Source organism: Schistocerca gregaria, chromosome 2 (genome assembly GCF_023897955.1).
Source record: "Schistocerca gregaria isolate iqSchGreg1 chromosome 2, iqSchGreg1.2, whole genome shotgun sequence".
Lineage (NCBI taxonomy): Eukaryota > Metazoa > Arthropoda > Insecta > Orthoptera > Acrididae > Schistocerca > Schistocerca gregaria.
Genome location: NC_064921.1, coordinates 650,081,204 through 650,108,594, shown reverse-complemented (window position 1 = coordinate 650,108,594; position 27,391 = coordinate 650,081,204). Strand labels below are relative to the sequence as shown.

The 27,391-nt window shown below is 38.0% G+C and overlaps 1 protein-coding gene across 1 annotated transcript; it reads left to right on the top strand.

Moving 5' to 3' along the window:
* On the top strand, positions 1-26,820 carry LOC126334684 (actin-like protein 6B). The gene is made up of 4 exons (XM_049997161.1): positions 1-1,077; positions 15,111-15,362; positions 23,246-23,443; positions 24,288-26,820. Exons 1-4 carry the CDS (start codon positions 418-420, stop codon positions 24,501-24,503), a joined length of 1,326 nt encoding a protein of 441 aa, XP_049853118.1. The 5' UTR covers positions 1-417; the 3' UTR covers positions 24,504-26,820.
* The last annotated feature ends 571 nt before the right edge of the window (positions 26,821-27,391 follow it).

Here is a 27,391-nt window from a genome sequence, read left to right as displayed (position 1 = left end):
CAATCATATTTTCGATTAAAGAGGTATTTTTTTGGAAATAATTGTCAGAATGATCCATCCATGTGTTGATCACGAAACATCTCTTCATCGGGAAAGATAATGTGGTATTACAGGCGGGCGTGCGTAGACTGAAGTGTCTGTGTAAGGGCTTTGATTTGTGTATTGCGATGCACGATGTTTGTGTAAACCTAACTATTAGTAAACTGAAGGTGTGAAGTGTAGTGCGGTATTGGAAGTGAGTTCTTGAAATGTGGAGAAGTGTTGTCAATATGATGTTGCATTGTGTACTACACAACTAACTTCTAAGACGCGAAAATAGAATCTTACGGAGGTTTATTCACAGAACTACGATAGTCATTCTGCAAAGCGCGCCAAGAGAAAGTTCTCCGATTCCCAGTTTTTATTTCAACTGTCGCCATGAGTTCAGGAATGTTATATGGGGGCGATGAAATAGGAGCATTGGTCTTTGATATCGGTCATTATTCTCTCCGTGTTGGGTACGCACAAGAAGATACACCGAAAGCCGAAATTCCAGCCGCTGTCGGTATAGTGAAAGATGGGAATCAAACAGCATCAGTTAATACAGAACCGATGGAAACAGAAGACAAGAAAGTCGATCCCCAAAACATAACTTCAACAAACAAATATTACATAGATACGAACTACTTACATGTTGTTCGGCCCGGAATGGAAGTTGCTACTTACATGAAAGATTGTATGATCGATGACTGGGATTTATTCGAGCAAGTTCTGGATTATACGTACGCAAAATGCATACAGTCCGAATCTGAATATCATCCAGTATTAATGTCAGAGGCACCCTGGAACGTGCGAGCAAAACGTGAAAGACTGACGGAATTAATGTTCGAGAAGTATAACGTGCCTGCATTTTTTCTGGTGAAAAATGCAGTGCTAGCTGCATTTGCCAATGGGAGAGCGACGGGCATTGTCATAGACAGTGGAGCAACGCACACCTCTGCTGTTCCAGTGCAAGATGGTTTTGTCTTGACTCAAGCCATTGTAAAATCTCCTCTGGGTGGAGATTATATTAGTATGCAGTGTAAAAATTTTTTGCAGGTATAATCTTTCATATTGTGGGTTTCATTTTGTTAACTGTAAGACAATGTTGTTAGGCAGAAGTGTAACGCTAGTGGTACTTTCTGTGTTGTGTTTATATACTTGTTTCTACCACATTTTTGCATGTGTTGTTGTTGTGGTGGTCTTCAGTCTAGAGACTGGTTTGATGGAGCTCTCCTTATGTTGAGAAATTTCCACTTTTAAACACTGTGGCTAGTAATCAGAAGCAGTAAGGATTTATATTAATCAGTAAACTAAAAAGGTCAATAATGTGTACCCTCAGTTGTGTCACATTCACGTGCCACTTTCATCCTTCTCTTTATTGAGTATGCACCATGTTCCTCTGTTGATCTGGCTAGAATGTAATTCTGGACCATGCCCCCCCCCCCCTCCCCTCTCCAATAATCTTGGTTGTGGTATTAAGTATGAACTGTAACTTGAGGCTTCGTTCCATATTGCTTTGTAGATGTTTGTTGCCACTTTGCAGCACATTATTAGGTGGTATTGATGGCGCTGCCTGCTTTGTTGTAGAATTGTGCTGTTGCTGTTTTTATCTTTTTGCACTGTTTAACTGATCATTACCTTCAAAACTGTCCACATTTCCCATTTTCATGGATGCTCAAGACCCAGTTTGTGTTGCCTACACTGTAGTTACTGTACATAGAGATCCCCCCCCCCCCCCTCCAAGTCCCTTCAGCAAACACTGTGCACTCCCTGCACACCACACTGGGCCAGTTGCCAATTTATAGCTTCTGAGTAGTACACAGTGTTGCTTGGTTTATTACGATTATTTATCAACTTATGTATTTTAAGCTGGAGCCATTTTACTTTGTATATGTCATTGTTTCCAGCAAATTCCTCCCATTTATGTCGTATTGTTCAGGATTTATAATAAGATGGATATTACTGTTTAAATTAGGTATTTTGTAGCAGTGTCTCCAATTTTGTTCAACATTATAATCAGGTGTATGGACACTGAAGCAATCAGTGTCTTAATTTATGGACTGTAGTATGTAAATGTTTCCACTTTCTTGACTATTTACTGAAATTAAGATCTTCAGAAGTGTCGTTTGTAAAATAATTTTTTTGTTCATATAACATTTCATGTAACTGCTTTGTGTTACATGTAATATTTGATGCTGATATTTTTTTCAGCCATTACGTTTGCTTCATAAAGTGTGTGGGTTGTGTTGACAATTTTCTTGTTTAGTTATGGGGACTTTTGACACTGTGTAACGTTTTAATTCTATGTTAATATCATTTCAAGAGAAGAGACTGCTCCTTTCAGATAGCAGCAACATGTTGCCTGTCTTCATATCCCTATCTTACGTACAAACATGAACCGACAACATTGACCCCTCTCGTGTGTATCCATCGATCACTGTTATTTTGGCTTAAGTATAACAGTACATTGAATGTATACTGTACTGGGATACGTGAACTCCACCAACAGAATTTTAGAGATTGCTTGGCATATTTTCCGAGTTTTGATATATGGGACATCTCTGGTGACACATTACAGAATAATAATGTAATTATGGTTTATTAGGTTAGTCGCCAAAAGTACCTTTTGTAACTTAATGTGAAAACTCCTTCATAACAGTGAAGCTACTGTAACAATGTCACAAAATTGTGTAACATATGACAAAGAGTAATGTAACAACCCGCAGGTGCAAAAATACTTTAGAGTGGTTGCCATTGCCTCAAGGACAGCTCAGCATTCAGTGAACCTGCACGCAATCTGTGTATGGCGAACTGTTCATCATTAACTCTACCACTGTTAATGTACAACTAACTTTGCTGCAGAAAGTAACCAGAGACAGAACCGAGCAATACTGAAAGCAACCTGAAAGCGAAGAGTAAAGCCTCACGGTTGTTAACAGCAAGTACTGTAGGTGAAGGGAACAATTTTGATTCCAAACAAGATACCAACACATGCTATTGACATTTGCACTTGTGTGCAGTATTTTCACTGCATAAAGATAAAAAGCAAAATGGAGGTAATAAATCAAGCTAAATTCAATTACTCCACTGTGAGCCACTAAGATCATGGGTTTCTCATAAGAAAACATTCCATTAACAAGTTCTGAAATTTTGTTGGTGGAGTTCTGGTTCACATTGTGCAAAGAAGGGCAGCTTGAATGGTCACAAGTTTGCTCGACTCACACAAGAGCATAATGAACATGCTGCAAATTTCTGGCTTGGTAGATACTTAATACAGACATCAATTAGCCTCAAAAGCCCACACAGGGCCTGCACTTCAACACCAGTAGTAGGTGGTTAATTTAGGAAGGTACTACATTCCTTATGTTCCACTCACATATGGACTGCAAAGACAAGATCAGACAAATTACAACATGCACAGAGGCATTAATGGAGCTTCTTCATATGCAAATGGAATGGTTAGAAACCATAATACTTGTTACAATTGAAAGTACACTCTGACGTGTATGTCACAGTGGTTTGGAGAATTGATGTAGATGTAGAAAGCATTCACTGCGCATAGGTACTTACCAGCAAGACCTGTGGATATGAACCCTATAAATAGGAGTAGTTTCATCAGTGTGATTTGGATTTGGCATTGTGTACTCTCCCGGGCCAATTCTTCATCTCAGAATAGCACTCCGCATTCAGCATCCTGAATTTTTTGTTGTATATGTACCAATCTCAGTTCTCCTCTATAATGGCTGCCCTGTATAGCTCCTTCTGGTGCCACGGTAGCTATTTCCTGTCATCCCATTATGTATTCTAGTTAGTATTTTCCACATATTCTTGTTTACATCCTTTCTGCAGAGAATCTCTTTACTTCTTAGCCTATCAATCCACTTACATCTCAGCATCGTTCTGTAAAAGCACATCTCATATGCTTTGATTCCCTTCTTTTCTTACTTTACCATAGTCTATGACTCACTTCCATAAAATTCTGTGCTCCAAATGTGTATTCTCTGAAATTTATTCCCCAAATTGAGGCTTATGTTTGATACAAACAGACTTCTTTGGCAAGATGTGCTCTCTTTGCTTGTCCTAGTATATGTCTTGTGACCTGTTTGCTTCATCCATCGTGCCTTATTTTGCATCCATTGTTGCAGAATTACTTTACCTTGTCTTCTAAGTGGTCCCCATACTGATGCTATGCTTGTAGCTATCTCATTTCTGCAAATCTCCATTAATTTTGTCATTCTTTAGTTTACTCACAATCTACATTTTGTGTCCAATGGACTGTTAATCCCATTCAACAAATATTCTCCTTTACTTTTGTCATTCTTCAGTTTACTCGTAATCCAAACTCTGTACTCAGTGGACTGATAATCCCCATTCAACAAGTCCAATAATTTTACCTTCATAGAGAATACATTTGCAATCAGTAAATTGTGTAATTGATATCCTTTTGCCTTTAATTTTAATTCCACTCGTGCACCTTTTTATTTCCTTCATTGCTTCTAGAATATACAGGTTTAAAAGCAAAGGAAAAAAGCTGCATCTGTTTGTTACACTCTCTTTAATTTGAGTACTGTCTATTATCAAACGCCTTTTGTAGGACAACAAACCCTCTCAATTTGTTGTTGGATGTATTCAATATTACATGGCTTTCTCTATAGTTTATCCCTTTTTTGTCATATTTTCACATCTTGTGCACTAATTTAAATCATTGACATGTTTTCCAGGTTGACAAACCTGATTAAGGTTTGTTGATTTTTCTGGTCTCTATTGTCAAGTGCAAAGTCAGAAATCCCTCTCTGTTTTTTTTTGTCTTTAATAAAATTAAATTGGTTATTAACTAACATATCCACATGTTTCTTTTCCATTTTCTGTATATAATTCTGGTTAGCAGCATGGATTGTAGAATTTTCAGGATGACTGGGCAGTCATTCTTACATTTATCTATCTTCAGATTTCTGTGGATGATATTCTTCTAAAGGTCCAAAATCACATCTCCAGTCTCATAGCTTCCACACAGTAATTTCAGTAATCATTTGGTTGCCACTATCCCAATTAAACCGTTTGGTGACATTGGTATCACTCGTTACACATACAAACAGACACAAATAACAAGAAAAATATTTTCTCACCAGTGTAGGTAGAACAAACACCACACTACTTAACAATCATGATAGAGCATAATTACTAACAACATAACCCAAAAATTCATTTAAAAGATGCAATGCTAATTTTTATTTACAATAAACATTCAATTATGCATATAAAAAACACATGCCATACATACTTCTGTAGGAAAGGCCTGGTGAAATGTAAATACTTCAGGAGTAAAGCAGACTACCTGCAAAAAGCAGAAGCATTGAGTCATTGACAGGCACACACAAAAAAGAAAGAAAACTTGATAACTTTTAGAGTAATACCGTCACAATGTAGAGTACAAATACACACTGAAAATCCAGGCTGGCTGTTTTGCTACCACTGAAAGAATTTCTGGTCTTAATGACCAACATTTCTCGCCAACTGCTTGAAACTTAATCTCCCAACATCAAAGATACTAAGTACTTCATTCACGGACTCTCCATCCTTTACTTTCTGGGTGCCTACGTGTTTCTGTTGGTGCCATCTCCATGTACACCAGCATCTTCATGCACACGGCCTTGCCACTATCGATAACTATTACTCCCAGTGTTCTTCAGCCTCTAAACACACTATCTCATTTTTATACGCATTATCAGCTACATCCTGACACACATTTACTTTTCCTTGAATGGATGTAAACAAACAAATCCATGGCACAGCCATGGGCACCCACATGGCACCCTCCTATATCAACCTGTTAATGGACCACCTTCACGACCTCAACCCCTTCTCTCCTATCTGCTTCACCTGGTCATCTCAACCCAAAGTTCCCTTCAACATAAAAGAAATCCTTCCCATACAGCATGGCCGCCTGTAGATGACATATCTGCAGTGACCCTGTCCCAGTGTGCTGAAGCTCTCATGAAGGCCTTCATAGGTGGGCACTACCCCAAATGCCTAGTCTGCAGTCAGATTTCCCCTGCCATATCCTCATACACTTTCAATCCTCCCACCATCCACTAGAGTCAGCTACAAATAATCTCCCTCTTGGTCACACAATATCATCTTGGACTGGAACGACTGAACCATTTCCTTCATCAGAGCTTTGATTATCTGTTATCATATCCTGAAATGAGGGACATCCTACCGAAGATCTGTCCTACCCTTCCTAAAGTAGTGTTACATTGCCCACCCAATCTACACCTTATCCAAGTCCAACCAAATGTGACTCCCAATTCACTTCCGTAAGGTCATATCCCTGTGGAAGACCCGGGTGCAAAATCTGCCCAATCCATCCACCCAACGCTTCATACTCAAGTCCTGTCACAGGCTTTTCCTACTGCATCAGACCTGGGCCACCTGTGCAATCAGCTCTGTCATATACCAGCTCAGCTGCAAACATAGCACAGCTTTTTATGCCAGTTTGAATACCAATCAGCTGTCCACCATGATGAATGGCCAACCCCAAACTGTTTCCAAGAACAAAGTTGACCACCTGGTGGCACATCATGCAGCTGAGCATAACATACTCAGTTTCAGTGGCCCCTTCACAGCCCAGGCCATCTGTATCCATCCCTCCACCACCAGCTTCTCTGATTTATAATCATATTTTTTTCCTTTTTCAAGCATATCTTGGTTTCTTATGATTATTGAAAAGTATATTTGGTATTACTAGACGAAAGTTGTTGCAGAACTCCACTACTACCAAGTTTATTTTCTCCCTTCACTCTATCTTATGTTTCTCTCTCTGCTTACGTTTTCAGTCACTGTGATTTTTAGATTTTCATTTCCGATTTGACATTATGAGCTCCCCGCACGCTGTCCCATATACAAGGTTATTAGAAATGATTGAAGCTATTTCGCAGATTTACTGTAGCCACAATGGTTGACGTATTGTCATAGGGCTTTTGGACACATCATATGTGCCCTTACCCCCAGCTCTCTCCCTATTCTGCAGATATCATGCCAGTAATCAAGTTCTGCCCAGGTTCAGTGCAGCGTATCCCTATCGGTCAGCTCAGGAGCACTATTGATCCAAGCTTGCATTTCCTGCAGGTTTGTTAGTGGGGGAATAAACACCAAATCTTGCACTTATCCCCACACACTGTTACAGCTTTTTTGGTGCCTGCTACCATTTTGGCTACTTGCTCACTGCAGCGATCTTGTGGCAGAAATATGAAATGTGGCTGCAACAACACGTAACTTTTTGAGTTTTTCGAAACGAGTTCTGAGTTTTGTGACAGTATGTCAGCCAGTGTAGCGGCTGTGAATTTACGAAATCGCTTCAGTCTCTTATAATAACCTTGTATTTTCTGTCTCTTCATCTTGTATTTGTGACATCAGCGCTTATATATCTCAACTTATCTGCTGACTTAGGTTTTATGTTGGTTCTGATGAGAATAATCCCATAACTGAACTGTTCACAATGACTCATTCCTTACCCTACTTCCCCATTCATCTATGTGTATATCTGTACTCCTCAGGCCACCTAGCAGTGTGCTTCCCACCCCCTCCCCCTTTCTTGTTCCATTCGCAAATGGTATATAGGATTATGATTGTCAGTAAACCTCTGCATAAGCTCTAATTTCTCAAATTTTCTTGTTGTGGTCATTTTGTCAGACATATTTGTCTGGCTATTCCCAGAACATACTGTTACTAAATTTCAGTAGTAAACCTTTCTTTGGTGCACAATATCTACCTTGTAATTTGTCACTGGAGTTTGGACATATCCATAATGCTCTTACACCTACTAAATGATCCTGTGACAAAATCCACTTCTCTTCATTAGATCTTGTTTATCTTTCTTCTATTAACCCAACTTGGTAAAGGTCCCAGACTGATGTGCAATACTCAAGAATTTGTCTAACTTATTTCATTGAATTATATTTCCATAAGATTCTTCCTAAGAATCGCAGCTAGGCTTTTGCTATTCCTATTGCCTGTATATGGTCCTTCCATTAAAGGTCACAAAGGAGTGGTTACTACTAGATACTTTATGGTGGTTACTATTTCCAGCAATGTGTCATCAATAGTATAATTATACAATAGTGGAGTTCTCCTGTGTATTTGAAATATGTTCAATTTATTTATTCAGGGCCTTACACTATTCATTGATCCTCATAAAACATGAGTATAAAACATGCTGTATAATTCTAAAACAGATCAATACCAGTGATTTAGACTTATAATTATTTGCGTCTTTCCTAAGACCCTTCTTGAAAACAGGAATGACAACGCCTTACTTCCAGTTCCTGGGTACCTTTCTACTTCAACATCCATACTCTGCCAGCCACCTGACAGTGTGTGGCGGAGGGTACCTTGAGTACCTCTATCTGTTCTCCCTTCTGTTCCAGTCTCATATTGTTCATGGAAAGAAAGAGTGTTGCTATGCCTCTGTGTGGGCTCTAATCTCTCTAATTTTATCCTTATGGTCTCTTCGTGAGATATACATAGTAGGGTGCAATATACTGCTTAACTCCTTGGTAAAGGTATGTTCTCGAAACTTCAACAAAATCCCGTACTGAGCTACTGAGTGTCTCTCTTGCAGAGTCTTCCACTGGAGTTTATCTATCATCTCTGTAACACTTTCGCAATTACTAAATGATCCTGTAACAAAGAGCGCTGCTCTCCATTGGATCTTCTCTATCTCTTCTATCAACTATCTGGTACAAATCCCACACCAGTGAGCAGTATTCAAGCAGTGGGCAAACAAGTGTACTGTAACCTACTTCCTTTGTTTTCGGACTGCATTTCCTTCGGATTCTTCCAATGAACCTCAGTCTGGCATCTGCTTTACTGACTATTTTATATGGTCGTTCCATTTTAAATAACTCCAAATTTCTCCTCCCAGATAATTTATGGAATTAAGTGCTTCCAGTTGCTGACCTCTTATATTGTAGCTAAATGATAAAGGATCTTCCTTTCTATGTATTCACAGCACATTACACTTTTCTACATTGAGATTCAATTCCCATTCCCTGCACCATGTGTCAATTCATTGGAGATGCTCTTGCATTTCAGTACAATTTTCCATTGTTACAACCGCTCAATATACTACAGCATCATCCTCAAAAAGCCTCAGTGAACTTCCGATGTTATCCACAAAGTCATTTACATATATTGTGAATAGCAACAGTCCTATGACACTCCACTGCGGCACACCTGAAATCACTCTTACTTCAGAAGACTTTTCTCTATTGAGAATGGCATGCTGTGTTTTTTTTATCTAGGAACTCTTCAATCCAATCACAATTTGATGTGATAGTCCATATGCTCTTACTTTGTCCGTTAAACAACTGTGGGGAACTGTATCAAATGCCTTGCAGAAGTCAAGAAACACAGCATCTACCTGGGAACCTGTGTCTATGGCCCTCTGAGTCTTGTGGACAAATAGCACGAGATGGGTTTCACAGGATCGTCTTCTTCGAAATCCATGCTGATTCCTACAGAGTAGATTTCTAGTCCCCAGAAAAGTCATTATACTCAAACATAATACATGTTCCAAAATTGTGGAAGTGATTGTCATTAGAGATATATGTCTATAGTTCTGCACATCTGTGGGTCATTCCATGCCAATTGGTCCAGAGGCTCCCACATGACCCTCATGGATTTTGATGAAATTTTGTGTAAACATTCACACATGTTCTCAATGAACACTGGTAAAGTTTCAGTTTCAGAAATTCAATACGTGCAGAGATATAGTCACTTGTCTGAAACGATAGCACAGCTTCCAATAGTGCATCCTTGAATTTTCAGCAACTTTGAGATGAGATATCTCTGTAAGTATTTGCATGAAAGAAACAAAACCTGGCCATCTTATACAAATTTTAGAGCTCTTTAAAGTAAAATATTAAGAAAAGGAGTTCTGAGCAATTTTCATATAGATAATTTGAAGCAAAGTTGGGCGAAAAAATAGCTGTTTAAAAAAAAATGCAAACTTTAGTTTTTTATATCTCCAAAAGTAATTGTGGGATGTACATGAAACTTTGCACACCATTACTCACCAACACAAGATCTCTAATATAAAATTTCATTCTCCAATTGCTTTCCATTATTTCACAAATCTAGGGTAAAGTTGACGATTTTTCAAAAAGTGCTAAAAATGGATATTTTTAGTCAAATCTTTCAAAAAACTGTTTTCTCCAAACTCTTCTAAACTATGGTCATTAGAAAGAGCATATTCTAAACTATCTAGAAAAGTGGATTTGGTTTTGCGATGCGAGCATATAAGGCCCTAAAAAGTAGCATCATCAAAGAGGCGCACTGGAAGTTTGAACGCATTTTCTGGCACTTAAATTATACCTGAAATCTTTTATTTTGCCTTATACATGTTTATTAATGGCTGGAATAAGTTAAATAAGAAATCCTGATGAATAGGAGCTAGCTTAAGTCCGAATAGCAAAAGAATAAAAATAGAAACAATGTTATTTCTTAATTGTCACCCCCCCCTCCCCAAACACACACACACACACACACACACACACACACACACACACACACTCACTCAAGCCTGCTCTTGCTGATAACCAGTTGTACCTTCAATCCCATCACAAGGTGATTTCCTGTGACTAGTAGCAAGAAAATTCCATTCGGCTGTCATTCCAAAATCACTCTCATGATAGCACAAATTTAGGAAATTCTTGAAATTTTTATATTGAGCACTGGAGCCATCACTGAATTAATGAATGTGGGATATCTGTGCAAACCATGCTTTTATATATTTGATGGACTCTCTGATAAAAACGTTAACTGTAATAGTGTCATGCCGCAATTAATCACTGATAGGCCTAATGCAAAAAACTTGAAGATTCTACTTTTTTATTTTGACGAAAGTAGATAACAAATGGATGAATTGTTGCTTGACTATTGTCCCAGTGGAATCCTTGCACAGCATCCTGAATGATAAAGAATAATTTTCTGCAAAATCCATTAGGACAACAAGCTCTTCGTCTTTCAGATGACATTTAAGGCCTGTAAGATGCAAGCTTTGATGCTTGGCAATGTAATGATGGCGTGACAGACTCCATATTTTATTTTTTACATCTTCAATAAATTCATCCACTACCATTTGCTTTGTGTCCAGTGTGGCCTGATCGGTACATAGCCATTGCTTAAACACAATAACTTCCTGTGGCTCATGATGTAGGAAATAGCTGGCAATTTCAGATGCTATAGCTTCGGGCCCAGGACACCTTTCACAGCGATGTAGCATGCACTGTTTAGAGTTAAAACTGCAAACTGCCTTGCTGAGAATCTCCTTATAATTTTCACGTATACCATCTCCGCTAAGCATAAGCTTAACATTTTGGTGAATTGCACAGACGCAAACTGCATGCATTCCAGCTGATCCTACTGTTACACACCGTTTGGGTCTAAGTTCACAAAACTTTGAGACCCCTATTTCTGGACCATTTATATTCTTATAGATAACATACATTTCCTGTAAATTGCAAAGTAACAATCTTTTCTGCATGTATGTCTTTCTGTCCAAAAGTCTAACTGAAATACTATCTTTTTTTTCCAGGGCACACCCTACTATACTCATCATCTTCAAAAACATTTCGCACTCTACTAGCAACTTCTTCTGGTAATTTCCTTCTTTGCCTATTTTCGGGAAGTGCCAGAATGCCCTTCTCTGCCTTAAGCTTCCGAGCATTCTTCACCATTCTTTTGGACATGCCGAACTGAGCTGCTGTTTTGTCTGACTGTCCAACTTACAGGTGCCAAGGTTAAAATTTGCATCTGTTCTTTATGAATTGCATTCTGCATCTTGGCTTTCAGTTCAGTCAGCAAAGGTGCATAGTTGGCACAGTTTCCACATTCCTTAATTTCACTAGCATCTTCAATTTGTCGGTTTACTCCCATTGCATTTACAATTCTGTTTTTAATCACATTTTGAGCCTTTTGAATTTTCTTCTTCACTTATTGGGGCTTATCTCTGTATCTTGCTGTTCTCTTCAGGGGTGAAATACCGTTAGACAATAAGCTACTATTTAATTCTTCTTTTGGTGTAAAGTCCTCATCAGAATGTGAAGATGAAGCTGATAAAGCTTCGTCCAAGTGTTTATTTAAGGTAGTCCTGCAAGCCGGACAAATTTTCTGACCTGGCTTTATGTTATTAACAAGCTGCTTCTTCAACATATCAGAAGCCTTATTAGCTGTTTCAGTATCAAGAGTGTGAATTCCTGCCTTAACATTATGATTCACCTTCCCAAAGGGATTGAAGCATTTTTTTTTGTAACCTCTCATATTGTGTCAATAACAGGGCTTCATGGTGTAGGCAAACTTGAGAGGTATTGTCCAGCTTTGCTTCAGAACGTCGGACCGACAACTCTTTTTCCTCATCACTAAAATCCGCAAACCATTTTAAAGCAGCTTTTTTGGCAAAGAAAGTGACGTGACACTTTTGTTACACTATCTCCTTGCCCAATTGAGCATGGAGGTATGCGCTCCCTTCTGCATCCATATCTAATCAGTAACTAAATAATGTATTTAGCCTCTAAGCACAAATTATAATCTTAAATTTCAGACAAATTGCTACTGAATGAAATTATACACCATGTATAATGCCAATAAAAAAGTCTAATAAGAAATATATGCTATAAAAGACACAATCAAAACAATTTTTGTAAATTAGATTACAAACTTTGATGGTCTTACGAAGCACTTAACAAGCCATGCTCAGTCAAGAGAACCCACTCACTACGCTGCAAACACACCACTGAAATACTGGCTCACAATCATGAAACTGATTGTTAAAGTAATTGTTGCCATTATATTTTCTATAAATAGTGAATCTTGTGAATTTTCTCTGTGAAACTAGTGGTTACGTATTTACCAAGGTAGTAGGCTACATTTAAGTGTGATTAAATACAAAATTAAAACTCTTATATGTTTAACCAACCATTTCACATGTTTCCCTAATAACCTTAAGACAAAACTTCACAGGTTACAACACCTAGTGAATTAAAATCTCTGCAATAATGATTGGAAAATTTACATCACTTGATGCATGATTCAAGCAAACAGATTCTTTTTTGGAAAAATGTTTTATACAATTGAATCCAAAAATTAGGTCTTCATTTTCCACTTGTAAATATTTACAATTTTGAGAAGTACAAAAAATATGAAGCTATTATTCATTGAATTCTTTGTGATCTATTTTCTCCCCCCCCCCCTCTCTCTCTCTCTCTCTTCATATTATCTATATGAAAATTGCCCAGCACTCCTTTTCTTAATATTTTACTTTAAAGAGCTCTAAAAGTTGTATAACATGGCCAAGTTTTGTTTCTTTCATGCAAATACTTACAGACATATCTCATCTCAAAGTTGCTGAAAGTTCAAGGATGCACTATTGGAAGCTGTGCTATGGTTTCAAACAAGTGACTATATCTCTGCACGTATTGAATTTCTGAAACTGAAGCTTTACCAGTGTTCATTGAGAACATGTGTGAATGTTCATACAAAATTTCATCAAAATCCATGATGGTCATGTGGAAACATTTCTCGATATTAGACCACTTGACATGGAATGGCCCCTGTTCGACGTCCCTTCATGAAAACAGGGATTACCTGTGCCCTTTTCCAATCTTTTGGAATGCTACACTCTTCTAGAGACCTACGATACACCGCTGCAAGAAGGGGGCCAAGTTCCTTCGCGTACTCTGTGTAAAATCGAACTGGTATCCCATCCGGTCCAGCGGCCTTTTCTCTTTTGCTACAGTGCCCTATGATAAACTAGGGGGAGCAAGTTCTTTCACATAATTTCTGTAGAATCTTACAGATACCGGTATCTCATCTGGCTCAGAAAATTCCACTGCTAAGCAACTGTAGCTGTTTTTGCATTCGGTGGTCATATATTTCACCATATGCCATTTCAGCATTCTTGTGATGATTGAAAGGAGGGACTGCATTACAATCTTGTGTGGTGAAACAATTTCAGAAGACCAAATTGATAATATTGATAATGAATCTTACTCCCATTGTATCATTTTTATATACTATACATACATTCAGCCTTTGTATTTCCCTTCTCAGATTTTCTACCTCCCTTATCACGTCAGACTTTTAACATTCCACACCTTGACTTTTGGAATGTTGCGTCCCCCCCCCCCCCCCCTCCCCAACGCCACCTCTGCCTTGGCACTCTCTCCTTTAGATCACAACAGGGAACTAATCTGGACTCTTTTTCTATGTGAGACCAACTTTAGATCACTATTTTTCTATTACCGACCACATTTCCTCTGCAAAACATATTACATTCTAGTGCATCATTTTCCATTGCCTTCTACATGCTTATGCCATTGATCGTTGCTGATTATTTCACCTTTGGTTCCTGCCTGAAGGCAAGCAGCTTCCTTGAACTTCTCACTCCTCCACCTTTTGACAAGGCTTTTACCATAATGTGGATGACTCCTTGTACCAGAAGTCTTCACCTGCTACAGATATCCTTTTCTGTTTGAAATTGTGTCAGTGGTTGGGATTAGTGAACCCAGAATACAAGAACTTTTTATTAGTAGCCAAAGACACTGCCATTAAACCGCAGTAAACATTGTTTTTTTTTTTTTTTTTGTCGGTGTTGTTATGTCACACCATCTTGTGCCAAACCCTCATCCAAGAGCTCTGTACAGCTCTTTTGCTGGAATGGGATTGGCAGATAATAGAGCTATTGATCCACTTTATGGATTGTATAACATCTTGCTGCAAAGTATGTATGGAAGCTAGTGGTAACCATCTTCTCATTCACAAAAGTTATCTTATGAAGCCATTCCAGTTTTGTTACTTTTTCAAATAGCCTATGTGTGTCTTTCACTTCCAAGCATTTCTGATTACATATTTTGGACAATGTTTTAATATAACTCTCTTATAATCTGACTTGCAGTCATAGATATATAGCTATTGCAACATTATTTCAACTTTTATAACTATAAAAAGTCTGTAAATTTTAATTGATATGTGTATTCCTAAGTTTCTAAACCGAGTTATTTCACATATTAAATTTATCAATTTTCTTACAGGAAAGTGGCATAGAAATTGTCCCTCCATATATGATTGGCTCCAAAGAGGTTGTCAAAGAAAGGGAGAAGGCACGCTGGGTAAAAAAACGAAATCTACCGGAAGTAACGCCTTCATGGCATAATTACATGACAAAGAAAGTTGTCCAGGATTTTCAAGCTAGTGTATTGCAAGTGTCGGAAACTCCATATGATGAGAAAACTGTATCTTCTATACCGGCTGTTCACTATGAGTTCCCAGATGGGTACCATCAGGTAAGAAAAAATATTTATAATATTTGAAAGTTGTTAGTAGTGTTGCCAATTCTCTGGAGGTAATGCCTTAAATTTATTTTAAATTAATACTTTGGTTTTGATATATCATTCCTATAATCTTTAAATGCTGCTGTGCTCTCTGGTGCTTATTAATTAGTACACAAACTTTGTACCATTGCTCTCATCATGATGGATAGTTCAACTTTCTGGCAAATCAAAACTATGTGCCTAACCGGGACTTGAAACTGTGACCTTAATCTTTCAGAGGCTATTGTTCTACTGACAGCTATCCAATCACAATTTGTAACTCACCCTCACGGCTTTACTTATGCCAGTAACTCTTCTCCTCCCATCCAAAAGTCAATCTCATGCTTACTTCTCAGAGCTAACAATACTGGAAGAAAGGAAGTTCGGAACATAGGAGGAGAGGTACCAGCAGAAGTAAAGCTGTATGAGCAAGCTGCGAGCCGTGCTTGCATAGCTTAAAGAGTAGAGCATTTGCCCTTGAGCGGTAAAGGTCGCAGATTCGAGTCCCAGTTTGGCACACAGTATTGATCTACTAGAAAGTTTTAAATCGGCGCACACACCACTGTGGGGTGAAAATTCATATTGAATTATAAAGCATTATCTGTGGCTGTGGAATGCGTCAAAAAATATCAAATGTGTGCTGTAGCAATGGTGGAGCACTTCTATAGATTAGATTGTCAAGTCACCAAAATTAATAAGTGGCATATATAATTTGTTAAGGTCATGTGTTGTGCTTATACCAAGTAAGATAAACTGGGCTACTTTATTCATCATCCTGTTAACCACTAAATATGAAACACTATCTTAAACTGATTTACTACACACTTTCCCATTGGAAAGCTGTTAACACTCCATACCAGCTTGGAGCAAATGCAAAACAGGAGATTTCTGTGAACTGTAAGCAGCTTAACTGTACTGGCAAATATTGTCACACCAGTACCTTAGGGAAATGCTGTCTGGGCATGGGTATTAGAATTATGTTCAGTCAGTTTGTATGTCTTAGGGGTCATCCAATAGTTTGACAGTAATAAACTTGCCCTGAAGTTTCGTCGTTTGCGAGACAGGTAGGCTAGTCAGACCGTGTGGCAGATTAAAAAACCATGGGCTAGTACACGACCCAGTCAGAGTATGGTTTTTAGGCAGTTTTCCACATTCATTTAGGCAAATGCTGAGCTGATTCCCAGATTTATTGTCTGAGAGTACAATAGAAAAACAATTAAAATACAGTAACACACAGAACATAGTTTAGATAATGACAAAGGAATGGTACTCACAACTTACCTCCCTATGGTTACATTGACAAAAATAAATAACAATACAAAATTTGCTGAAACCTGCAAGAGCGGACCCCATAATAGATGGGACAGATGCTAGGGAAAAGAGAGAACACCTGATCTACATCTACACTCCGCAAACTACTGTGAGGTACATGGCAGAGGGTACATCCCATTGGTCCATTAACTTATGGAGTGCTGGAAAAATGATTGAATGCCTCTGTGCATCCAGTAATTATTCTAATCTTATCTTCACAGTCCCTGTGTGAGAGATATGTAGGGAGTTGTAGTATACTCCTAGAGTAATCATTTAAAGCCGGTTCTTGAAACTTCGTTAACAGACTTTTTCGGGATAGTTTACATCTCGTCTACAAGTGTCTTCCAGTTCTGTGACACTTCCATGGATTTTGCTGCCCTTCTGTTTATATATTGAATATCCCCCGTTAGGTATTGGCTCCACACACTTGAGCAATATTCTAGGATGGGGAGCAATATTCTAGGAAGGTTTTGCAGATTTGTAAACAATCTCCTTTGTAGATTGAATGCACGTACCCAGTATTCTTCCAAGAGACCAGGTCTACCACCTGCTTTACCCACAACTAAACCTATGTAATCATTCCATTTCATATCCCTGCTAAGTGCTACATCCAGGTATTTGTATGAGTAGGCGAATTCCAAATGTAACTCAGCGACATTACAGTCATATGACCTCTCTCTTTTTTTTCCTGAAGTGCAAATTTTACATTTCTGAAAATCTAAAGCAATCTCTGTACCTTTTTGAAATCTTGTCAAGATCTGACTGAATATTCGTACTGCTTCTTTCCAAATGTATTTGATTATAGGTAACTGCATCCTCTGCAAAAAGCCTGATTTTACTATTAATATTGTCTGGAACTCATCAATAAACAACATGAATAGTAAGGATCCCAACACACACCTGATGTTACTCCTACAGCTGGCGATGAGCCTCCAGCCAAGATAACATGCTGGATCCTCTCTACCAGAAAGTCCTCAATCCAGTCAGAATTTTCACGTGGTATCCTGTATGATCATACTTTTGACAATAAGCATAGGTGTGGTACTGCATCAAATGATTTTTTAGAAATCAAAAAATATAGCACGTACCTGATTGCCGTGATCCAAAGCTTTCACTATGCCATGAGAAAAGTGCAAGTTGGGTACCACATGATTGATGTTTTCGAAATCCATGCTTGTTGGCACTGAGGTCATTCTGTTCAAGCTATCTGTTATGTTTGAGCTCAAAACATGTTCTAAGATTCTGCAACAAATCAATATCAAGGATATGAATGGTAGTTTTGTGGATCACTTCTATTACCCTTCATGTAGATGGGTGTGACCTGTGCCTTTTTCTAAGAACTGGGCATAGATTTTTGTTTGAGAAACTATGCTAGATTATAGGTAGAAGAGGGTCTAAGCCACAAATTCAGTATACTTACGACATTCATCTTTTCAGTGGTATGAGGATTTGATTGGTCCAATTCTTCTGGCTTTTGCTTTGTAAAGGAACATTTGAAAACAAAATTAAACATTTCAGCTTTTGCTTTGCTATTCTCAATTTCAGTTCATGTCTCATTCACTAGGATCTGGACACTCCTCTAAGTTTGGTGCCACTAACAGCCGATACATATGACCAGAATTTCCTTGGGTTCTGTGAAAGATCATTTGACAGTATTCTGCTATGATGTCATTGAAGTCATTGTGCATTGCTCTCTCGATGGCCAAATGCATTTCATTCAGGATATCTTTTTCTACAGCCCTTTACACTTTATTTTACATTTATTATACAGTAATCTCGGTTTCTTTACAAGTTTCCTTAGCAAGACTGTATACCATGGAGGTTCCCTCACATTGTGAAGTGTCTTACTGGGTACATCTCTGTCCAGTGCATGATCAACTATTCTTTTAAACATAAGCCAGAGTTCCTCCATATGCTCCTTTCCTGTGCTAAAAGTTTCAAGTTCCTCATTGAGATATGACACTACTGTTTTTTTAATCTAGTTTGCGGAAAAAATATATCTTTCTGCTTGTTTTAGTTGTCCTTCATACTTTGATAATCATTGGTGGCACAGGGTCATGATCACTGATATGAGTTTTGATATGAAAATTCTCAGAGAGGTCAGGTCGATTTGTTGCACTTAGGTCCAATATATTTACATGATGAGTGAGGTTCCTAACTATCTGTTCTGGGTAGCTTTCAGAGAATGAATTTAGTCAAGTTTCGTAGCATGTCGTTGCCTGCCACTAACGAAACTGTAATTTTGCCAATTCATCATTGGATGATTAAAGTCTCCACCAATGATTACAGTAAGCGAAATTTTCTATAAGTGAACTGAAGTTTTCTCTGAAGTTGTCAATCACATCAGAAGATGAGTCTGGTGGGTGATAGAAAGATCCAATTATCATTTTGTGCCCATCCCTGATACTGAGTGTTGCTCAAACAATCTCACATGCAGCATCAATTTCTACCTCTGTGGATTTAATGGCCATGTAACTGTGCTTCTAAAGACTGTGAAGGGGCCATACAATTTTATTTATTATTGTTAGCTGCAACAGGTTGTAATTATTGACAATATGGAACATGGTTGCTCTTATCTCCCTCCATAAGTAACTGAACCTCAGGCCCTGCAGGCTTCCGTATTGCTCTCTCTCTCTCTCTCTCTCTCTCTCTCTCTCTCTCTCTCTCTCTCTCTCTCTCTCTCTAATTCCCCCTCTCCCTTTTCCCCCTTCGTCCGTCCCCCCTCGCTGCCTGCCTCCCTCCCTCCCTTCCTCCTTGCATTGGATGAATTTTGACATATCCATAGCAGTGGGCATGAAACTTAAGTTGTCCGAGGCAGAACTTGAACAGTGATTACCTTGTAAAAACAGCTACAAAAACAAATCAAAAAGTATACATGTTCTGTATATCAGATAGAGAGGAAATGATATCTCTCAAACAGGAGCTAAAAGTACTTTATTCAGATGGTGAACATACAGAAGAGAAATGCACAAGATCTGTATCTTCATCTGCATTTATATTCTGTGAGCTACTGTAAAATGCTTGTACATATTAGCGATTGTGTTTCCTTTTCAATATGTATGTTGGGCAAGGGAAAAATTACTGTCGGTACACACAATAGTGCCTCTTATCTTATTCTCATAGTCCCTGCATGAGAGCTACATTGGAGGCAGCATAATGATTATCCAGTTTTCCCTACATGAGAGCTACATTGGAGGCAGCATAATGATTCTCCAGTTTTTCTCTCCCCCCCCCCCCCCCCTCCCCCCCAAGTAGTACAGCCTGTCTAAATTTACCCAGCAGCATTTTGTGACAATTACGCCATCTTTTTTCCAAGGAGATGGGACCTGGATAAACTGACTAAACCAGAGGTTGTACAGAGTTTCAGGGAGAGCATAAGGGAACAATTGACAGCAATGGGGAAAAGAAATACAGTAGAAGAAGAATGGGTAGCTTTGAGGGATGAAGTAGTGAAGGCAGCAGAGGATCAAGTAGGTAAAAAGACGAGGCCTAGTAGAAATCCTTGGGTGACAGAACAAATACTGAATTTAATTGATGAACGGAGAAAATATAAAAATGCAGTAAATGAAGCAGGCAAAAAGGAATACAAAAGTCTCAAAAATGAGATCGACAGGAAGAGCAAAATAGCTAAGCAGGCATGGCTAGAGGACAAATGTAAGGATGTAGAGGCTTATCTCACTAGGGGTAAGATACATACAGCCTACAGGAAAATTAAAGAGACCTTTGGGGAAAAGAGAGCCACTTGTATGAATATCAAAAGCTCAGATGGAAACCCAGTTCTAAGCAAAGAAGGGAAAACAGAAAGGTGGAAGGAGTATATAGAGGGTCTATACAAGGGCGATGTACTTAAGGACAATATTATGGGAATGGAAGAGGATGTAGATGAAGATGAAATGGGAGATATAATACTGCATGGAGAGATTGACAGAGCACTGAAAGACCTGAATCGAAACAAGGCCCTGGGGGTAGACAACATTCCATTGGAACTACTGACAGCCTTGGGAGAGCCAGTCCTGACAAAACTCTACCATCTGGTGAGCAAGATGTATGAAACAGGCGAAATACCCTCACATTTCAAGAAGAATATAATAATTCCAATCCCAAAGGAAGCAGGTGTTGACAAATGTCAAAATTACCGAACTATCAGTTTAATAAGTCACGGCTGCAAAATACTAACGCGAATTCTTTACAGACGAATGGAAAAACTAGTAGAAGCCAACCTCAGGGAAGATCAGTTTGGATTCCGTAGAAATGTTGGAACACATGAGGCAATACTGACCCTACGACGTATCTTAGAAGTTAGATTAAGAAAAGGCAAACGTACATTTCTAGCGTTTGTAGACTTAGAGAAAGCTTTTGACAATGTTGACTGGAATACTCTCTTTCAAATTCTGACGGTGGCAGGAGTAAAATATAGGGAGCAAAAGGCTATTTACAATCTGTATAGAACCCAAATGGCAGTTATAAGAGTTAAGGGGCATGAAAGGGAAGCAGTGGTTGGGAAGGGAGTGAGACAGAGTTGTATCCTCTCCCCAATGTTATTCAATCTGTATATTGAGCAAGTAGTGAAGGAAACAAAAGAAAAATTCAGAGTAGGTATTAAAATCCATGGAGAAGAAATAAAAACTTTGAGGTTCGCCGATGACATTGTAATTCTGGAAGAGACAGCAAAGGACTTGGAAGGGCAGTCGAATGGAATCGACAGTGTCTTGAAAGGAGGATATAAGATGAACATCAACAAAAGCAAAACGAGGATAATGGAATGTAGTCGAATTAAGTTAGGTGATGTTGAGGGAATTAGATTAGGAAGTGAGACACTTGAAGTAAGAAAGGAATATTGCTATTTGGGGAGCAAAATAACTGATGATGGTTGAAGTAGGGAGAATATAAAATGTAGACTGGCAATGGCAAGGAAAGCATTTCTGAAGAAGAGAAATTTGTTAACATCGAGTATAGATTTAAGTGTCAGGAACTCATTTCTGAAAGTATTTGTATGGAGTGTAGCCATGTATGGAAGTGAAACATGGACGATAAGTAGTTTGGACAAGAAGAGAATAGAAGCTTTTGAAATGTGGTGCTACAGAAGAATGCTGAATATTAAATGGGTAGATCACATAACTAATGAGGAAGTATTGAATAGGATTGGGGAGAAGAGAAGTTTGTGGCACAACTTGACTAGAAGAAGGGATTGGTTGGTAGGATATGTGTTGAGGCATCAAGGAATCACCAATTTAGTATTGGAGGGCAGTGTGGAGGGTAAAAAACGTAGAGGAAGACCAATAGATGAATACACTAAGCAAATTCAGAAGGATGTAGGTTGCAGTAGGTACTGGGAGATGAAGAAGCTTGCACAGGATAGAGTAGCATGGAGAGCTGCATCAAACCAGTCTCAGGACTGAAGACCACAACAACAACAACAACAACAACAACAACAACAACATTTTCCAAGGATTGCCATTTAAGTTCGCCAAGTATTTCCATACAATTTCATGTAGGCTGACCAATCTGTTACAATCCTAGCAATGTGTTTCTGAATTTGTTCAATATCTGTTGTTTTGTCTATGCTACAAGCACTGGAGCAATACTGCACAATTTGTCACAGTCGTGTCTTATACGCAATTCTCGTATCTGAGTCTTTGATTTGCTGTCACTAATACTGGTTTTCCATGATGGTTCCATTTAATATTGTTTCTTCCCATTTAATATTGCTTATTAGTATTGCAACCAAATACGTATATAAAATGATACATTCAAAATTGTTCACCATGGATCTGTTAATTGGACACTATCAGGTTCATTCTCTCTGTAACAAACATTGTCTTCCATTTATCTGTGTTTAAAGAGAGCTTCCATTCGTTACACCAAGTGGAAATTTTGGACAAGGTTTTCTTTAATTTCTTATGATCATCCAGCAGTTACAAATTTCTGTATACAACAGCATCATTGCTTTTAAATGTTTATGTCTCAACAATATTAGGAAAAGGACCGATTGCTATTCACCATTAAAATGACCCGTTGAGTTGCAGACAGGCACAACCAAAAGGCTTGTAACACATTATAGCTTTAAGCCAATCTTCTTCCACAAAGAAAACACACATACATTTTCACAAGCAAGCACACCTCATGCACATGTGATCGCTACCAGCAGTAGTTCCAATTGAGAGTGTAATCTGTATTTCCAATACAAATATGTATGTTGTCAAAAATTTTCATACTCTCTCCAAGTAAATAGACAATCAAGTTCTAGAAAAATGTGTGTCCTGTAGAAGACTTAAGCGTGGTAGAGAACCCCTTAGTATACAAACAGCATCCAGAAGCTGCTTGAATCCTGTTGTCAAGTAAGTTCAAAGAAAAGTATAAAACAACTGACAGGGAGGTGTTAATTGATCATGTTTCACTGCCGCCAGAAGGGCAATTTGTGAAGCCTTTAATAACTACCATAGTAAAATATTATTTGAAAAAAACTTCCAGCCCATAGTAGGAAAAAGTTGATAGGTACATACTGTATGATTATAATGTGCTGTGCTTTCATGTATCATTTTCAGGATTTTGGTGGAGAAAGATTTCGCATCCCAGAAGCATTGTTTGATCCAAGTGTGGTACAAACTAGGGGTGGCTTGGTTGGTCACACCATGTTAGGAGTTGCCCACATTGTTACAACAAGCATGGGAATGTGTGATGTCGATGTAAGGCCTGCATTATATGGAAGCGTGGTTGTAACTGGTGGAAATTCGCTTCTGCAGGTAGAGTATTTTATGTGTCAAGATCATGTTGTTCCTTTATTGCATATATATGCGCTATATAGAGCTGGATATGGGGAAGTGACAATAGTATCATTAAAGACAAAACACACACACACACACACACACACACACACACACACACACACACACACACACACACACACACACAGTATTTAATGTTAAAAATGTTTCATTAATCGTTCTTTCAGTTCACTCTTTTTGTCGTCAGCTAAGGTTGCAGGCAATGTTAGTGACCAAGCAGTGGTTTCATAAAAATAATACTGTTGAATGGAGGGAGCCAGTCATGTTGTAACTATGTTATTGAAACATGGAGCTATGAATTGATTATTAGTAAAGTTCAGTACAAGTAGTATTGTCAGACTGCAAATGACCCAACATTGAGCGGCTATCATCTATGTTTCATTACTTTAACAAGAAAATCATGCCTTCTTTATTGATAAGTTATATTAATTTTGATTATACCATGTAATGTAATATTTGCTGCTTGTTCCTAGATTTCAGATTCGTAGATTCTGTTGCCCTCTTATGTTGTATATGTAAAACAGAGGGTGGTTAGTTAATTTCCCACTGTCTTATGTCACATAAATCTTAAAATAACGGGTGAGTAATTCATCGGAATGCTGAAATCATTCCACGTCAAATATGCATTAAAGCTTTCTCAAGATCGCTGGGTGTGGATGTGCATTCGCAAGCTTGTGTGAGCACACCTGTGGACCTTGTGTGTGAATTATATTTGTGGAAGTATGATAATTTTCTAGTCATAGAAATGAAATAGTGTGATAAAAGTTCTTCGTGCATTCTGACACAGAAATTCTTCCTACAGGGTTTCTCAGAAAGACTGAATCGTGATCTTTCACTTCGCATTCCTTCTAGCATGCGCCTAAAAATGATCACAGCAAGTGGTACTGCTGAACGGCGTTTTGGAGCTTGGATTGGAGGCTCAATTCTTGCTTCTATTGGTACATTCCAGCAGATGTGGATGTCAGCACAGGAATATGAAGAAGGTGGCAAAGGACAGGTGGAACGGAAATGCCCGTAGACTTTTTCACTGTAGCTTATATTGTATAACATGAGGAGTACAAATAATTTACAAGTGTGCCTGCATTCTTGAACGTGAAAACATTTTATTTCATATATGCTTGTCCTTGTACATGCTTAAACCATTATGTTACTCACTGAACGAGATTTGATAATTTCCAAGTACTAAAATCTTAAATCAGTTAAACTGTGTGGCATTGGAAGCCAACTGGATATACTGTATAACAACTTTTACATATTATGTGTCAAATGATGTACTGGGATAAGTTTATGATTTCAGGTTAGCGACTATTAGTAATGCAATGGAATCACTTTCTGTTAAATACAGTGATAGTATGTTGAACAGAAAATGGGCAGCCACCTAATCCATGAAATGCAGACGAAACAGAATATTTTGAGATTGTTTACGTGTGATACTTTATCATTGCATTGAGATCTAAAATGGTTTATTATGATGAAATAATTTAATATCTGGCCCCTTATTAGATGTGCGAATGTACTTTGTGAAGCTTGCCATCAGACATGTAGGTTCACACACATGTTGCCAGTTTTGGTATCATTGTTCTTAAGTGTATTACTAAATTGTCCCAAAGTGGTTTTCTGAGATGTTTCCCATATTGCATAACACGAGTTTCAAAGTTAGCAGTAATTTTTAAGCATATTTATTCCAGTTTTCTGGCTAGCAATTGGATCCGTTGTGGTTGAGCTAATAAATTTTTTACTACCACCCCTTTTAATGACACTGCTCATATTTCTTGTTGTTCCTTATGGTGGTCATTTCTTCAACATTGTACTTATTTTTTGTAACCTCATTTGTTATTCCTTGTTTATTTCAGCACACATCATCCACCTGATACAAAAATTACACAAGATCACTTGTTACTTTTATGACAAGGATTGTTATCCTGCTAGCATTCTTGCCCCAGTAACATTTTAGTTACTACCACCATGGTTTTTCTGTGTGTTCATAACATTCTAGTACTATAACTATCTTAGGAAACACATATAGATATGTATTGAAGATTTAGACCATGTTCCCATTGTAAATACAGACACACGTATAACTCACCTTATTATTGACTTCCTACCTGACCTTGTATATTCTTTGTTTCCTTCAGGCTATCATCAGCTGTTAGATTTAGACCTGGTTTTATTGAAATCTAACAAAATTAAACCCCTAAAAATATTTTTGCAACACTGTTGGCATGCTGTGAGTTAATCAGCTCATAAACCATGGACAAAAAGAAACATTTGCTAGGAAATAGAGAAGATTAAATTCTGAGTTGTTAAACATTCCATTTTATAACAGTAGCATTTCTATATCTCTGCCTCTCTCTGTATGTTCGTCTCCATTCTGTTAGATTTAGGTAACTTTAATAGTGAGTGCCTTTATTAGTTTTGCATATTATTTTCTCATGAGTATAAGAATGACATTGTTACAATGTTATCATGATGATTGGAAGATTTGAAGCCTTTTTACTTGGTTGATGCAATACACAGCCATGTAATAGAATTTCATTTATGTGAACCAGACCAAACAAAGTAGTCACAAGTACAGTTATTAGAATCAGTTGTTTGACCAAGTGCTACATCATTTCCATCCCATCCACCTGTAACTCTCTTGTTGTAAATGCCGTGATACAAAAACATTTGTAATAACAAAAAGAACTTTGCATTAATCATTACAGTGTTTAGCAAAAATCAAACAGTAGAAACCCCAGGTTGGAATATCAACAGTATTAGGAAAAGGATAGATAGCTACTCACTATAAAAATGACCCGTTGAGTTGCAGACAGGCACCATGAAAAGACTGTTACACATCATAGCTTACACACACACACACACACACACACACACACACACACACACACACACACACACACACACAAGCAAGCGAGCACACTTACCACTACCACTGCCAGCTCCAACCAGCTTAGGCCAAAAGCTGTGATATGTAATAGTCCTTTTGTTGTGCCTATCTCCAACTCAACAGGTTGTCTCTTTGGGGAGTAGCAATCTACGCTTTTCCTGATATTGTTCATTACACTGTCTTGGTTTTTCAGGGCCGCTTAAAAGTCAGGAAGGCATAAATTTGCAAATATTTTTGCTCATTACAATAGAAATATCTTTCTATCAGTGCTACTACCTACAATCATGTAAGAGCTTTATTGTTATTATTAGTGTGTGTTATGTATTTTTACATATGTGATATGAAGACCCATCATAAATATTAAAGAATTAGATTGATAAAGAGTTCCATAACATTTATGCTGGCGTCTCATCCTTATTGCAAATAAAAATTAAATTTATTAGATTTATGTGTGAGAGTGAATTTTTTTTATCTATTCTTCATCAGTAAAACCAAGAAATATTTCATTTTTTGTTCTCGAAATAACACTATAATCTAGAAGTTCTATTCATTTTTTCCAGTTTACATAACTACAACATTGATGACCTCCTTACTTCATTAAGTACAGCTTGACAATCATATGTTCTTTAGTTACACATGCACACTGCGATGACATTCTGTGCAAACATGAGAGAGAGGAGGCTATAAAGAGCGAAGAGCTGCTTGCAGAAGAATATTTGTCTAGAAACCAAAATGTGAACAGGTCACTGGAAAGAAATAAGAAGTAGAATTTAGAGAACTGAACAAATGAAGATAAAAATAACTGTAATGGTAAGCAAAATGCCCAAGAGTTGTCACTAGAGGACAAGAAGAAAGAAAAACCATATACAAAGAAAAGGTAATGACAAGAAAAAAGAAAGTGCCAGCAACAGATCGGTTAACCAATAACATGAAAAGAAAAGATAGGTGAATGGCATCAAGGTTTTGGTGAGGAGGTAGGGTAAAAGTGGTACCACCTCAATTGCAATTAACATGAACAA

What these genes read in the sequence shown, in the direction of transcription:
- LOC126334684 (XM_049997161.1), top strand. Translation starts at nt 418, where the DNA reads ATGAGTTCAGGAATGTTATATGGGGGCGATGAAATAGGAGCATTGGTC. An exon ending in TCCCAGATGGGTACCATCAG is followed by an intron (nt 15,363 to 23,245) that starts GTAAGAAAAAAT and finishes TATCATTTTCAG; the next exon opens with GATTTTGGTGGAGAAAGATT. An exon ending in GTGGAAATTCGCTTCTGCAG is followed by an intron (nt 23,444 to 24,287) that starts GTAGAGTATTTT and finishes TTCTTCCTACAG; the next exon opens with GGTTTCTCAGAAAGACTGAA.